This window comes from Schistocerca piceifrons, chromosome 9 (assembly GCF_021461385.2).
Source record: "Schistocerca piceifrons isolate TAMUIC-IGC-003096 chromosome 9, iqSchPice1.1, whole genome shotgun sequence".
In the NCBI taxonomy this organism is placed as follows: Eukaryota; Metazoa; Arthropoda; class Insecta; order Orthoptera; family Acrididae; genus Schistocerca; species Schistocerca piceifrons.
Genome location: NC_060146.1, coordinates 83178895 through 83196370, shown reverse-complemented (window position 1 = coordinate 83196370; position 17476 = coordinate 83178895). Strand labels below are relative to the sequence as shown.

Here is a 17476-nt window from a genome sequence, read left to right as displayed (position 1 = left end):
GGAGCGCCACCACATTGGCACTTATCTGTCCGTAACTACCTGAACGTCAACTACCCGAGGCGATGGATCGTCCGCCAGGCATCCCGTGACAGAGCACTTCATCACTGGCCTCCAAGAAGCCCTGATCTTACCCCCTGCGATTTTTTCTTATGGGGGTATGTTAAGGATATGGTGTGTCGGCCACCTCTCCCAGCCACCATTGATGATTTGAAACGAGAAATAACAGCAGCTATCCAAACTGTTACGCCTGATATGCTACAGAGAGTGTGGAACGAGTTGGAGTATCGGGTTGATGTTGCTCGTGTGTCTGGAGGGGGCCATATTGAACATCTCTGAACTTGTTTTTGAGTGAAAAAAAACCTTTTTAAATACTCTTTGTAATGACGTACAACAGAAGGTTATATTATGTTTCTTTCACTAAATACACATTTTTAAAGTTGTAGTATTCTTTTTGAATCACCCTGTAGTATACTGTCTGGAGGACATCCATAACTATTGCTACAATTTTTCATAATGGATAAATCTGCTCCATTTGTGATATATTAATTCCTTTATTTGGATCGAATCGTACACACAACCTGACGTTCACAACGTAAATCTTTCATGATGTAAATCCCATCTTCAGGCACTACAAAAAACAAAGGAATCTAAGAGTGATACTATATAAAATTTAACATTAAAAGGGTCCATACAAAGGTAAATATCGTGTCGTACCTTTATTTCGTATGAGAAACTCGTGTCGGTCATACAAAGAAATCCAGCAAATTTATTAGGTTGCGTGAGTCATCCCCTGCGGGATGAACCAGTAGCACACTGGCTAAATGGGGCCTAACCTAAAAACCGTGAACGTAACAGCGAATTAGCACACATTTCAAGCTTCATGTAACCTATGAACGAACTGTAAAAACAGAGCATATGTCAGTGCTAAGGAAGTAAAATGAAGGCATGTCATTGTAGAAGGATGATAGAGTACATGTCTCTTTCTTGTCCGTCTGAGGATGATATATTGGCCTCCGCAGGTATCTACACCGCTTTTAAGCTTTTAATAACCTCCCCTCTTTTTCAATCGCGTATGACCGTGAGAATAATTCTAATTACGTGCGATCTTAAGAAATCTGGCCAGTTGAGACTGTAGTCTGTCAGTGGCATCTTCACGTAAGTAGCGTCTATAACATATCGTACTCTAATGTAGGAGTCTGCATGTCATATCAATCTATCAGCAGGATGGGTTTCACCAGACATGGCCTGCACCTCAACAGGTATGGGAAGGGGAGATTGGCAAAACTTATAGGTGACAGCATAGGTGGGGGTGGTGGGATCACTCATGGGAAAATTCCGGTAGTTGTGGGTGTTAGAGCTGTACCTTTTTTAGATTGAAGTCAGCTGATAGGTATTCCTGCTTAAGGGAAGTCTCTCTAACAAAGAAACCACTTTCTACAATGCTTGGGTATCCGACTAATGAGGGAATTAGTATATTTCATCAAAATATACAAGGTATTAGAGATAAAGTTAGTGAACTGCTTATAGATGTTGACTCTGAAATTATTGGTATATCTGAACACTTCTTAAATAAGGAGATAATTCAGAGGCTTCCTTTACCAGGATACACGTTGGCTGGCAGCTTTTCTAGGAGCTCTTTGCGGTGTGGGGGAGTAGCCATGTATGTGAAAAACGGTATCCCATTTGAGTCAATTGATGTTTCAAAGTACTGCACTGAAAAGGTGTTTCAATGTTGTGCAGGTGTGGTTAAATTTAGTGGAGCTAAACTTCTTACTCTTGTTATTTATAGATCCCCAGACTCCGATTTCACAACATTTTTGCTAAAGCTAGAGGAGGTTCTTGGTTCACTTTACAGGAAATACAAAAAGTTAGTTATATGTGGTGACTTCAATATTAATTGTATAAGTGATTGTTCAAGGAAAGGATGCTGGTAGACCTCCTTAATTCATATAATCTTATGCAAACCGTATTCTTTCCAACGAGAGTGCAAGGGAACAGTAGAACAACCATAGACAATATTTTTGTTCATTCGTCATTATTAGAAGGGCATTCTGTTAGCAAAAAGGTGAATGGCCTTTCAGATCATAATGCACAAATTTTAAGTCTAAAAGATTTTTGTGCTGCAACACATGTTAAATATACACTCCTGGAAATTGAAATAAGAACACCGTGAATTCATTGTCCCAGGAAGGGGAAATTTTATTGACACATTCCTGGGGTCAGATACATCACATGATCACACTGACAGAACCACAGGCACATAGACACAGGCAACAGAGCATGCACAATGTCGGCACTAGTACAGTGTATATCCACCTTTCGCAGCAATGCAGGCTGCTATTCTCCCGTGGAGACGATCGTAGAGATGCTGGATGTAGTCCTGTGGAACGGCTTGCCATGCCATTTCCACCTGGCGCCTCAGTTGGACCAGCGTTCGTGCTGGACGTGCAGACCGCGTGAGACGACGCTTCATCCAGTCCCAAACATGCTCAATGGGGGACAGATCCGGAGATCTTGCTGGCCAGGGTAGTTGACTTACACCTTCTAGAGCACATTGGGTGGCACGGGATACATGCGGACGTGCATTGTCCTGTTGGAACAGCAAGTTCCCTTGCCGATCTAGGAATGGTAGAACGATGGGTTCGATGACGGTTTGGATGTACCGTGCACTATTCAGTGTCCCCTCGACGATCACCAGTGGTGTACGGCCAGTGTAGGAGATCGCTCCCCACACCATGATGCCGGGTGTTGGCCCTGTGTGCCTCGGACGTATGCAGTCCTGATTGTGGCGCTCACCTGCACGGCGCCAAACACGCATACGACCATCATTGGCACCAAGGCAGAAGCGACTCTCATCGCTGAAGACGACACGTCTCCATTCGTCCCTCCATTCACGCCTGTCGTGACACCACTGGAGGCGGGCTGCACGATGTTGGGGCGTGAGCGGAAGACGGCCTAACGGTGTGCGGGACCGTAGCCCAGCTTCATGGAGACGGTTGCGAATGGTCGTCGCCGATACCCCAGGAGCAACAGTGTCCCTAATTTGCTGGGAAGTGGCGGTGCGGTCCCCTACGGCACTGCGTAGGATCCTACGGTCTTGGCGTGCATCCGTGCGTCGCTGCGGTCCGGTCCCAGGTCGACGGGCACGTGCACCTTCCGCCGACCACTGGCGACAACATCGATGTACTGTGGAGACCTCACGCCCCACGTGTTGAGCAATTCGGCGGTACGTCCACCCGGCCTCCCGCATGCCCACTATACGCCCTCGCTCAAAGTCCGTCAACTGCACATACGGTTCACGTCCACGCTGTCGCGGCATGCTACCAGTGTTAAAGACTGCGATGGAGCTCCGTATGCCACGGCAAACTGGCTGACACTGACGGCGGCGGTGCACAAATGCTGCGCAGCTAGCGCCATTCGACGGCCAACACCGCGGTTCCTGGTGTGTCCGCTGTGCCGTGCGTGTGTTCATTGCTTGTACAGCCCTCTCGCAGTGTCCGGAGCAAGTATGGTGGCTCTGACACACCGGTGTCAATGTGTTCTTTTTTCCATTTCCAGGAGTGTAGTTACCAACTCTTTAGGAAAGCTGATCCAGTTGCTGTACAGACTTTTGTAAACCTTATCAAGGATCAAGAGTGGCAAGATGTTTATAGTGCTGATACAGTAGACGATAAATATAATGCCTTCCTCAAAACTTTTCTCGTGCTCTTTGAAAGTTGCTTTCCGTTAGAACGCTCAAAACAGGGTACTAGCACAAACAGGCAGCCTGGGTGGCTGACTAAAGGGATAAGAATATCTTGTAGAACAAAGTGGCAATTATATCAAAACGTTAGAAACAGTCAAAATCTAAATGCAGCAGCCCATTACAAACAGTATTGTAAGGTGCTTAAAAAAATTATTAGGAAGGCAAAAAGTATGTGGTATGCAGATAGAATAGCTAAGTCTCAGGATAACATTAAAACCATATGGTCAGTCGTAAAGGAAGTGGCTGGTCTGCAGACACAGGTCGAGAATATAGAATCAGTGCGTAGTGGGGATGTCCGTGTTACTGATAAGTCGCATATATGTACAGTACTTAATAATCACTTTCTGAATATAGCAGGTGAACTAAATAGAAACCTAGCCCCAACAGGGAATCATATAGCGCTCTTAGAAAAAAGTGTTCCGAGACTGTTACCTGAAATGCTCCTCCATGATACTGACAAGAGGGAGATTGAGTTAATAATTAAATCACCAAAGACTAAGAACTCTCATGGATATGACGGGGTATCTAGCAGAATACTGAAGTATTGTTCCACGTATGTTAGCTCAGTACTTAGCCATATCTGTAACTTTTCCTTTAGGAGTGGTCGGTTTCCTGACCAATTAAAGTACTCGGTAGTGAACCCACTTTATAAAAAGGGAGAAAGGGATAATGTGGACAATTATAGACCTATTTCTATGCCATCGGTGTCTGCTAAAGTTATCGAGAGGGTTGTATATACAAGGTTACTGCAGCATTTAAATTCACATAATTTGCTGTCAAATGTACAGTTTGGTTTTAGAAATGGCTTAACAACTGAAAATGCTATAGTCTCTTTTCTCTGTGAGGTTTTGGACGGATTAAATAAAAGGTTGCGAACGTTAGGTGTTTTCTTTGATTTAACGAAGGCTTTTGACTGTGTAGACCACAAAATATTACTGCAGAAGTTGGAACATTATGGAGTAAGGGGAGTAGCTTACAATTGGTTCGCCTCCTACTTTAAGAACAGAAAACAGAAGGTAATCCTCCGCAATATTGAGAGTGGTAATGATGTTCAGTCCCAATGGGGCACTGTTAAATGGGGCGTTCCCCAGGGTCGGTGCTGGGGCCACTGCTGTTTCTTATTTATGTAAATGATACGCCTTCTAGTATTACAGGTGATTCAAAAATATTTCTGTTTGCTGATGACACCACCTTGGTAGTGAAGGATCTTGTCTGTAATATTGAAACATTATCAAATAATGTAGTTCATGATATAAGTTCGTGGCTTGTGGAAAATAATTTGATGCTAAATCACAGTAAGACTCAGTTTTTACAGTTTCTAACCCACAATTCAACAAGAACTGACATTTTAATCAGACAGAATGGGCATGTTATAAGCGAGACGGAACAGTTCAAGTTCCTAGGCGTACGGGTAGATAGTAAGCTGTTGTGGAAAGCCCATGTTCAGGATCTTGTTCAGAAACTAAATGCCGCTTTATTTACCATTAGAACAGTATCTGATATAAGTGACATTTCAACTCGAAAAGTAGTATACTTCGCATATTTTCATACGCTTATGTCATATGGTATTATTTTTTGGGGTAATTCTTCTGATTCAAAAAGGGTATTTTTGGCTCAAAAACGGGCTGTTCGATCTACGTATGGTGTAAGTTCGAAGACCTCTTGTCGACCCCTATTCAATAGTCTGGGAATTTTGACATTGCCCTCACTGTATGTATTTTCTTTAATGTCGTTTGTTGTTAGCAATATTAGCTTATTCCCAAGAGTTAGCAGCTTTCACTCAGTTAATACTAGGCAGAAATCAAATCTGCATGTGGAATGCACTTCCTTGACTCTTGTGCAGAAGGGAGTGCAGTATTCTGCTATATCCATTTTCAATAAGCTACCACAAGAACTCAAAAACCTTAGCAGTAGCCCAAACACTTTTAAGTCTAAACTGAAGAGTTTCCTCATGGCTCACTCCTTCTATTCTGTCGAGGAGCTCCTGGAAGAGCTAAAAAATTAAGCAAATTCCAGTGTTACATTCTTGATGTTCTTTATTTAAACTAACGACTTGTCGCCTGAATATGTTTCTTATATTTCATTTTATCTGTTTCTACAATCGTGTTATAATTTCATGTATTGAATCGTTCCATGACCATGGAGACTTCTCCTAAATGTGGTCCCACGGAATAATAAATAAATAAATAAATAAATAAAATCAACTGACAGGTGTCACACAACGTTTAGGGAACTAGATTCAGTTTTACTTTTCAGGGGTTGTACATATTACACTGGTGTCCAAAACTGAGCAACCGAAATTCTGCCAGGTTTTCGTTTATTGTGCGACCAAACAGTATAATCAGGTGATAGTAAATTAGGAACAATACAAAGAATACAGAATGTAAACAACTGCACTATACATAACGGTAGACGAAAAATGGTCTTCGTTTTTCCCAACTTAACGCATTTGGACACACATCGAGACAACTGGTTAATGTGCTCAGTGTGGGTGTAGCCACATCTGGCAGCAATATAGGCGTGTCCCCTTTTTTATGTTACACTACGACCTTATTACTTTTAACTTCATGACAATGTCATTATAAATGTTTATTATTTTGTTGTTCGAGAATTTCATAATAGATTTTTAGTATTTTTACTCCTTGCCAATCGGAATACGCATTGCGTATTTTTCTTTTAGTATTTGTTCTGTATCGGCTCTACCTTAATTAACATCTTTCTTAAAGTAATGTGGTGTTAGCGCAGTTAGTAACGGGTGGTTCAAATGGTTCAAACGGCTCTGAGCACTATGGGACTCAACTGCTGTGGTCATCGGTCCCCTAGAACTTAGAACTACTTAAACCTAACTAACCTAAGGACATCACACACATCCATGCCCGAGGCAGGATTCGAACCTGCGACCGTAGCAGTCGCACGGTTCCGGACTGCGCGCCTAGAACCGCGAGACCACCGCGGCCGGCAGTAACGGGTGGCATTTGGGAGAAAACGTGGGGATGCGGCCGTGTTTTGAGCTACGATTTCTTCTGTCGTCATTCGCGTCCTCGATGCTCGTTCTGGCGGCTGCCACTCTGTGACGATCTGAGCCACATTGTTGCTGTCAGCCCGTCAGTGTGTCGACCGGTCTTGCTGGGCGTCCATAACGCGGCGCGGGATCGACACTTGTACGGTAAGGTACTTCTGAGGTCCAGAAATTGGCGTTCAACGGCATTCATGCCTTGATCTTACTTTCTTAGGCCGTGCCACATATCCTGTCGTTTGCAGTAAGTTCATACGTTTCATTAGGCTGACCATGAGTGTTTATTTGCTGTTATGTTCATGGTTTTGCCACTTAGGTCACGTTGAGCTAGTGAAGTACTGCTTATATAAAAGAATCTTTTCATGCTTCACCCACACGGAATCTCGTACGTTACTTGATAAATTTGCTGGATTTTTTAAATGTCCAGCACGATTTTCTCGTACGCAATCAAGGTATGACATAATATTCACATTTTTATGGACCCTTTTATTGTTAATTAATTGTATACTGGATGACTCACAAAGATATGCAAAGATTATAATATGTTATTCCACAAGTAAAACTAAAGAAAAAAGTTCATATAAACACAGGTCCGCAAAATGTTTGGTTACGGGGTTACGGCTAATAAAATATTTTGCCTGACGTTTAGCATCTTCGCTAATATGAAGTCATCCCAAAACTGTACGAGGTTAAAGTAAAGCACGATTTCTATTTACTATGTTGTTATTGGTCTGGTGAATCTAATAAAACATGTCCCAGACGTGTGTCTGCAGTAGTTTTCCAGAACAACCAGAGAAGCAAACACGTAATTTCCTAAAATTTTTAATTTAATAACTACTTCAGTAAATAAAAAGTATTTGTGTAACTGCCGATTAGTGTTTAACCAATTGCACCACTCCAAGCGAAGGGCACAATCCCCCGGATGTAAATGAGGCACTTTTTGTTTATGATCATGATACACATTAATGTACTTCAGCGAACGCCATACCTTAAATTGTGAAGTGCCTCATCGTTGAAAGATACGTACCCGGACTTCGTTGAATAGCATCCGTATTATCGTCATCATCGTCTTCACGTATCGAGCGCTCGTAGTGATTATGAACGCTAGGTAGAGAACCTGTCTCCCGTAACATTCTAAATACTTAACTAATGGTTCGTGCATTCGGAATCCTCCGAGCTGGATAACGTAAGCGATATTCGTTAACTGCAGCCATAACATTACCGTCACATTTGCCATAAATAAACGCCATATCGACGTATTCCTCTGTCGTAAATTTGAAAGGCATCCCTATTTCATAAATAATCTACAAACTACAACAGTTACTACGTGCTTTGACACACTGTTCTTATTATACTCCTGCACTGAACAATACAGAAAACCAACTCGTTTCAAGATTAGGAAACGACTGAAACAACTCACTACCGGCTGCCAACAATGACATAAAGGTTTCTACATTCTCAATGGAAAGCAAACAAATTTAATTGTATAAGAATCTTTGCTCCTCTGCAGGTTCTGGAAAACTACTGCAGGTACACGTCTGGGACATATTTTATTACATTCCCCAGACCAGTAACAACGTTCTTTACATTAACCTTGTATAGTTTTGCGATGACTTCATATAGGTGAAGTTGCTAAATTTCAGGCAAAATCTTTTACTAGCCGTAACTCCGTAACTAAACATTTTCGGACCTATGTTTACAAACCGTCTTTTATTTGCCGTAACTTCGTAAATAAACATTTACGGACCTATGTTTATACAAGCTTTTTTCTTTAGTTTCGCTTGTAGAATAACTTATTAATATATTTCCATATTTTCGGGAATCACCCTGTACATCCCTTTCAGTTTCCCTTTTTTTATGGCGCCTGAAGATGAGATTCACATCCTGAAATTTGCGTTATCCAAGTAAAGCATTTGTGATAAAAAGTTGGAGCAGATCTGTTCATCATGAAATACCTGATTAGTGGGGACCAGTCTTGCAAGGGCCCCCAGAGAGTACCCAAACGGGGGCTATGTTTGACAAATGCCGGTGTTGTTCACAGACGATGATGCTGCAGCCGTGGCGGCGGAGCAAGTTGCTGCTACGGCTGAGTTCAGAGGGCCGCGCCGTCTTTAAGTACTACGCGCACCTGCGGAAGTGTGTAGAGGAGGTCATCGCCATGAGGTCGGCGGCCACAGAGGAGGGACCAGCCAAGACGCGGCGGCGTCTGCTCGAGACTCTGGTGAAGCCTGGTGGGCAAACCGCCCTCCCAGTCTCGGAAGTCCGGGACGAGGTAAGGCGTAAGCGGCTGGGCTGGTGCCGTGCTGTTCTAATTACTCTCTAATCACACCTTACAATGCTTATCCTCCACTGACTTCTCCTTCTTCACTTCACCCCTTTCTTGTCGTCCTCTTCCTTCCCCATGCAGTCTGCTTTATTCTCCCATTTGTTTTTTTTTCTTTCTATTTTGTTGACCTACCTCTTCCTCCTCTTCTTCTTCAACCTGACTGTATTTTCCTGCTTTCTTTCCCCACAATTATTCTTATTATTACAGGGTTAGTCTAAAGGATTGGTCCATTTTCCAAAATTCGTATACATTGAAGTACAAATCCAAAATGAACAAGCTTTATACCAATGAAAAGCCGGCCGGGGTGGCCGAGCGGTTCTAGGCGCTACAGTCTGTAACCGCGCGACCGCTAAGGTCGCAGGTTCGAATCCTGCCTCGGGCATGGATGTGTGTGATGTCCTTAGGTTAGTTAGGTTTAAGTAGTTCTAAGTTCTAGGGGACTGATGACCTCAGAAGTTAAGTCCCATAGTGCTCAGAGCCATTTGAACCATTTTTGAACCAATGAAGAGAGGAACTTTGAAAGTTCTTGGGTGGCGGCGGCGGGCGGGCGGTGATAGTTTCAGAAGCGGCCGGTAGAGTTCGCGCGACAATAGGGCCGTCATTCCGTTTCACTGTCAGCTGTGAGTGAGATGGCGACTGTGGACCATAAGGTTTTCTGCGTCCTCGAGTTCGCGGAAAGTGAGTTGCAAATTGTCGAGCAGCAGGTATTTCGTACCAAGTTCGGTATCCAACCACCAACTCGCAAAAGCATTAGCCGTTGGTTTGAGCAATTTAAACAGACTGTTAATGTGTGCAAAGGAAAAAGTACATGCCGACCGCGTGTGTCACAGAATGATGTCCGACGGATTCAAGTATTGTGCCCAGTCCCACTAAGTCTACAAACAGATCCAGTCGAGAGCTTGTAATACCACAACCAACTGTATGGAAAGTTCTGAGACGGCGTTTGGTGTACAAGCCCTACCGATCACAACTTGTGCAGGCTGTCGACCCCAATGACGAAGAAGCGACTCGCATTTCGTGGCTAGGTGCTAGCAAAGAAGTAGGATGACGCATTTCTACAGCGTGTAATTTTTAGTCATGAAGCGACGTTCCACCATAATAGAAAAGTCAACAGACACAATGTTCGCAATTGGGGTTTGGAAAATCCACACTTAGCACGAAAGAGACTCGCCGAAGAGCAACGTGTTCTCTGCCGTATTACGTACAAAGGTTTACGGACCATTTTTCTTTGCGGAAAGAACTGTAACGGGAATCGCCGGCCGGAGTGGCCGTGCGGTTCTAGGCGCTACAGTCTGGATCCGAGCGACCGCTACGGTCGCAGGTTCGAATCCTGCCTCGGGCATGGATGTGTGTGATGTCCTTAGGTTAGTCCTTTCCAACCACTCTGAACGATCTGAGGAACCGGATCACTGTTGCCGAGCTCTCAGTAACAGCAGACACATTCTTTCTCAGTTCTAGGCGACTGATGACCTCAGAAGTTAAGTCGCATAGTACTCAGAGCCATTTTGTAACGGGAATCACATACCTGGACATGTTGGAACAATGGCTGTTCCCTCAAGTTACGGAATATTCTCAGGCCTTCATTTTCATACAGGATGGAGCTCCGCCCCATTGGCACCATGATGTACGAGGCTTTTCGAATGACTCCCTTCCTCAGCGCTGGATCGGCCGCAGGGGGCTCGAGGATGGCTCTGCACTTCTGGCCACCGAGATCTCCCGATCTCGCACCCTGAGCCTATTTCTTATGAGGTTGTGTGAAGGAAGCTGTTTACGTCCCGCCTCTACCAACCACTCTGAACGATCTGAGGAACCGGATCACTGTTGCCGAGCTCTCAGTAACAGCAGACACGCTTTCGCCCATGTTGGCCGAGTTTGGCTCCCGCGTCGATGTTTGCCGTGCAGCCAAAGGTACCCATATTGAACATTTATAACATTTATAACTATAAATAATTATTAAAAACTAATTAATTACAAATTATTAAATTTATTAAACTGATATTAAGCATTATGAAAAAAATATTTGGAACTTCCTCTTTCCATTGGTATAAAGCTCGTTCATTTAGGATTTGTACTAGCACAAATGCGACGTTTTGAAAATGGCGCCATCATTTAGAATAATCCTGTATTTCCCTTCTTTTCCTTCACTTCATCCTGATTATTAGTCTCTGCCTTCTTCCCCCTTACGATTCCATTCACCCATGTTTTCCAGTTATTTCCTATTTTACACATTTGAATTTGCTTTGCGATCTTCTCTTTGTTCATGCAATACTCATTTTTATCTTCTACCTTCTTATTCCTACTTAGCCATGTTTTTATATTTTTTATTTTTTTTTAATCAAAGACTCCTTAGGTTGGTGCATAAGTCCGTAGCGTTTTCGGTTTGCATGTTGGTATTCCGCTCGCTACACGTTTATTTATCGATTGGTCTTTTTTTTATTTGCAGTTCACTGTAGCTACTTGAGTTTACATGTTGTCATTTGGAGTTAGTGAGTGGAACATCGGATGCTAGCAAATAGAGTGCCAAGCGAAGACATTGGAACATTTCTGACATATTCTCCTGTTCAAGTTTAATAGGCGAGTGACAGAAACGGAGGCAGCCAGAAACGTTAATTTTAGCGCCTTGTGCCGGTATAATGCCATTGGACAGAGCACGACAAGGTAATGGTTTTCTCGTTTTCAGCAGGATGGTTTTGACGTTTGTGGCTCTGCACACTCAGGAACACCTTCGCGGTTTGATGAATATCGTTTAAACGCATTAATCCACAATCATACGCGTTATTGTACTCAATGAGTGGCAATTGTGGTGAACTGTGGTCATTCCACCACCGTGACACATTTTCAGGCAGTGGGGAATATTTGAAAATCGCGTGTATGGGTAGCTCACGCTCTAAGCCAGAATCACAAAAAATCTGTGGGCAGCTGTATGTGCGTCTCTTCTTCCTCGTCATGAACAACACCGACTGTTCCGTTCCTGTGACGAGGAATGGTGTCTTCATGGTAACATAAGGAAAAGAAACGAATGTTTGAGCCCAAACAAAGCAGCAACTCGCCGTACAAAGACCTCTGCACATCCGCTAAAGATAATGTTATGCATCTGGTGGAACAGCGACGGCCTGGTGTACAACGAATTGTTTAGCCGCGGTGTAACCACCACAGCTGACATCTGTTGTCAAGAACTGAGACGTCTTACAGACGTAGTTCAAGGACGACGACCAGGAAGAATGCTCGAATCGATACTGCTCCCCAGTGACACCCGCCAATTTTGTGCTAGGCTGACAAAAAACAGTTTACAGGGATTGCCTTGGAAAGTCATTCCGAACACACCTTATTCACTTGATTCTGCGCCCTCAGATTTTCATCTTTCCCGATCTCTAACATCCTACAAGGGCCTACCTTTTCGGACGAAAATGCGCTCCCGACGTGGCTAGCCGAGTTCTTCGCCTGCAAGCCACGTGACTTCTACAGTCACGGAATTTAAAAGTTAACCCAGCGTTGGCAGACCGTTGTAAATAGTGAAGGAGAATATATTATTGATGACTAAAGTCTCAATTATGTGTATTTGTTGATAAACTTTTCTAAAAACTCTACGAACTTACTGACTAACCTAATATTTATGTGGACCCACTATCAGCTGCTTCCAAAAAGTTTAGTTAAAATGTGCTAGTACACAGTCGGGTGTCAATGTAATTGCGAACACTTGCGCAACATCAGCAACCGTGTAAAGGGTTGGAGTTGCAGTTCTGTGTGACTGCCGCAACGGCCACCAGGCTGCACTGTTGTTGTCCGTGTTTAGTGCCGTCGCCAGGCCTGGCAGGGTATGTAGGGGACGTTGCACAGCGGCAGGTGCTCGGTAAATGCTGTGAAGGGTACGGAGATGCTGCGCACACGTGTGAGATGGCGTTATCAGCACCCGAAAGCGTGTGGCAAATGCTCGACTCATTGTCTCCGTTTGATGTCTAATCGAACGGTGTGGTATCCAGATTTGTGGAGCATTCGATTGTGATAGTGTCCGTACTAATAAGTTCTTTGTAAATTCGACTTGATTCTGCAGTCACTGAAATGACGGCATAGAACTTACCATCTCACTTCGTTTCTCTGTCCCCTCCTGGGTGCTTCGCGCTCTTGCCCCGCAGTGCCTGAGAGGCCACACCCGCGAGGCGTCTTGTGAACACCAGCCTCGTGCAGTCTCAAGCCACCTTTGACTTGACTCACCTCAAAATGGCTGCCGTCTTCGATGGAGGGCGATCAATCATTTCAACCTCGTTCTTGGTGAAGATTCGACTTTTTCTTTAACGCCATACTGTCCACATGTGGCAGGAAACCCTTCGATGCGAACCTCTCTGTATCAGCTTCCTCAACCATATATATATTGTTATTATAGTTAGCAACGAGTACAAGAATAAATTGCGAAAAAGTAAACACTTAATTGCTTTGAGGGGGTAGTTGCACTTTGGAATATAAAAGAATAGTTTTACAGAAAATTACTCTTCATTATGGTAGCATACTATACAATACACGATGGTTGCCAAGAAAGTAATGCACCGCATTTTCTTTTTTCTCGGCCGAAAACAGTGCTACGAATGCGGAACGTTCCGTATGTATTATTTGAAGTCTGCTGAATGAGCGCACCAAGTTTCCGTCACTTCAGACAGATAGCGTAGCTCCAGGTTAGTTTCAAGATGGTGTCTGTAGGTGATGTACGTTACAAGGAATGTCCCGTCATTGAATTTCTCACTACAGAGAAACGAACTGTGGGGAATAGTCACAAACGCTTATGCAAAGTCTGTGAAGCATCTACTGTCGACAGAAATACAGTTAGTCGCTGGGCACAGAGGGTGAGGTCATCAGAAGGCGGTTCGACAGAGCTCCACGATTTGCACAGGTCGGGGAGACCATCCACAGCTATCGCACGTAATACGTTGCAGCGAGCTGATGTTGTCATTCGCCATTAAAGGACGCCATTGGTGGAAGACATTCTCAGGACGATAAGGAGATGATTCACACAGTGAAGCACTGGCTTCGCCACCAGGACAAGGATTGCTACAGACAGGGTATACACGCCCTTGTTTCACGCTGGAGGAAGGCCACAGAAGGGGATGGAGATGACGTGGAAAAATAGGGTGTGTGGGTAACACATTATTCTTTAGTTTTGATTAGGTTCAATAAAGAATTGTTGAAGAAAAAAGTGGGGTACATTAATTTCTGCGCAACTCTCGTACGAAAGTGGTCTGGTAAGACCGGTAAAAAAGCAAGCAAAAAAGGTTTCTTTCGTAGACAACTCACTTTACTTCTGCACATCGTCTCGCTTGAGGGATATGCACTTGATCCTTCGATCCTCCAGCTCTTTCTTCCCATCGAGAAAAATAGATTCTCGCAAACTCGGTAAAATACTCGTTGACTACAAGTATCACTTAATGATTTGATGAAAATTTCTTCGCAGCAGGCAAAAGTTTCAACTTAAGAAACAGGAACAAGCCACTGGGGGCTAAGTCTGATGAACAGGTTGGGTGAAGAAACAATTCAAAACCCCATTCATGCAGTTTCGCCATTGTTATCGCCGATGTGTGGGATGGTGCTTTTACCTGGTGAGAAAGCACTGTTTTCCCTGCCAGCCGTGGTCTTTGTTCAGCCGACGCAAGTTTGAAACGATTCAGCAATGAAGCACAATAGTGTCCAGTTATGATTCCGTCATTTTATAAGTATTATTCCTTCGGAATTCCAGAAAGCCATCTTAACAGCTCACAAAAGTCTATGTGTTCATCGGTGCACTTTCAGCACCTTTTGCCACTTGTCTTGACTACAATTTTGAGTCTGATGTGTAATGACAGACGTGGGTTGCATCAATATTCGCATATCGGCGTAAAAAATCTTGCGGATTGCTATTAAACGTTGCCAGACGTTGTGACGAAATATTGTGCCACCTGCGCTTTCGGTCGACTGTGAGCAATCGTAGCACCCACCTCGCAAACACCTTCTACGTAGCCAATTCTCCGTTTAGGATATTATGAACTCACTCAGTTGATATGCCTAACGAATTTTTATGCGTCGCTCGTGCACTACCACACCATGGATTTTGTCAGTGGTTTCCTTTGTAGTGATCTCAACTGAACGGCTGGAGTGTTTGTCTGACCACGTTTAAGATCGTTATTCCAAAAATAAATGTCTTCAGTGATGGCGCAGAGCCTGCGTGAACTTCATCCAGTTCTGTATTGATTTGTGCGGCAGTCTAACTCTTCAAATGAAAGTGTTTAATAACAGTATGAAACTCGATTTTCTCCATTTTCAATCGCAGGAGACACAGCGGCTAGTACAGACGGCTGTCATCAATGAGCCGTTTGCTGTGCATTATTCCGATCCTTGGATTAATAAAGCTAATCGCCGAAGACAAATTATAGTCTGAAATAACAAGCAAAAATGGGCCTAAAAATGTAATAAATTTTGTATCGCAACTGTATGCTGTCCCAGCTGTTTCATTTCGATAATTATCGTGAAAGCAGCAGTACAAATCAGATTTACGTTACAATAATTTTAATTGTAAATGATCTACTCAATATGGCCGCTGTAAGTACAAGCATATCAGAATCTGCTAGAATCAGGAAGCTCAATTTCCACGCTGACTGTTGCTTTGAATGCTATATGTGACTTCTATAGTGCACTGTATTCGTATAAGTTCTGCAGTACATCACTAGAGTTCTCTGTTTTGAAGTAGCATCGGCAAAGCCACTAGTACCTGCGCCCCCCACCTACCAAAAAAGAAAGAAGGCTGTGGTATGACGCAGGAACGTCTGGGGCCAAAAGGGTTCAGGTACACCCGGCTCTTACAGCCCAGTGAATCAGCAGTGACGCGGCGCTGCACCGACGCTGGTACAGTACGAACTCCCTGGCGTTAGTGTGCGTGGGGCGGCACGTGCGGGGTCGTAGTGCGCGGGTTTAAAACGACGGAGCAACTGTTGTACCCGAAATACTGGGGGCATAGGGTTTCCGTGGTTGCACGCCCGAACTTAAATGACTCCTCAGTAAGTAATGTGTTCGGTCTTCTCTCTGCTGTTCCTTCTGATGCGACACTTCCCCGTGGTTCTGCTTCCATCGCCCTGGGGGGCGGTCATTGGTTCCCACACAGCTCTTGTAGAAGGCACGCATAATGTGCCCATTGTGGATTTAAGACATGCAACACTGTGGGCTATGCAGCACAAGAAACAACAGTCTCGTCCTCGTCTGATATCTGCACGAGAAACAAGGGACACGCACTCTCCTTGGCCCCGGAGAGTTGTAGGATTCGGTAGGTTCCGAGGATAAACAGTTGACAGACAGTCATATTACGACTACTTTGTTGGAACTCTTATGGCAAAGTAAGATCATCGGACAAAATGTTAGTCAGTACCTAAAAAGATCAAATTCGTTTCAGGGTAGCGTGTTGGGACTCCTGCTCTTCATGTTGTATATTAATTACCTTGCAGACAGTTTTACAGCTGATACAGTTATTTAGATTGAAGTACTGTTTAAAAAAAAAGCTTCACAAATATTCGGTTAGATCTTGGAAAGGTTTAAAAGTGTTCCAGAGAATGGCAATTTGCTTTAAATGTTCAGTAATGCGACATTGCGTACTTCATGAAACAAAAATGACTAATGTTGAGACGCGGCACACACCCTGACGGATACTTCAACTCAAAAAGACAAGGCAATAATTACCAATCAAACACGAACTATGGTTTGTAATATCCAACAGATTTCACTTAACAATTGCTTGATTACAGCAAACTGCTGTTACCCCAGGACAATATACATAATTGTCCCAGAATTTGAAACATTACTAAACAGACAACATGTCTACGGGCGGCAATGACAGCCCCAAACAATAAATAATTTTTAGGCCATCTTTTCATAAATCTTAAGAACCATACAAACAGTAAGTGGTTTACTGACAAAAACTCCCACAGAAGCAGGATATCTTTTAAGATATAACTACAGAAACAACTCACAATTTCTCTTTCTAAATAAGACATTAAAAACTCAGTAAAATGAAAGGCATCCTTCAGGTATTACAAAATGTCAGTGCCAAAAATAACACATCCGTGAACGGAAACTAGGACTCGGATCGGTCCTGAATGAAAGCTGAAAGGAACGCTGAAGAAGGAAAGACGGAAGCCTCGGCGTTACCAGGAACAAATAATAAAATGCTCAACTTAAATTCACCGAAGAACTGAGTCTACTGATAAAGAAAGCGACCGCGCTATCGGCTACAATTCAAACTGGCCGCCGCCGAGGCGTCGCCCCTCAGTTAAACGGCCAGCTACAACTGATGACGCGGACCGCTGATTGTATCACTGAAAGAACAACATAAAACCACACAGCAACAGGGCGCATCCAGGGTAACACAATCCTTAAAACA

At 43.7% G+C, this 17476-nt stretch overlaps 1 protein-coding gene across 2 annotated transcripts in view; it reads left to right on the top strand.

Annotated features, from left to right (window-relative positions):
* The window catches only part of LOC124716977 (cytochrome P450 4C1-like), a 166323-nt gene that overhangs the window by 101830 nt on the left and 47017 nt on the right, over positions 1-17476 (top strand). For both annotated transcript variants that reach the window (XM_047243581.1, XM_047243580.1), the window contains exon 5: positions 8803-9033. In XM_047243581.1, the coding sequence (XP_047099537.1) occupies positions 8803-9033 (231 nt within the window). The remainder of the gene's footprint in view (positions 1-8802; positions 9034-17476) is intronic.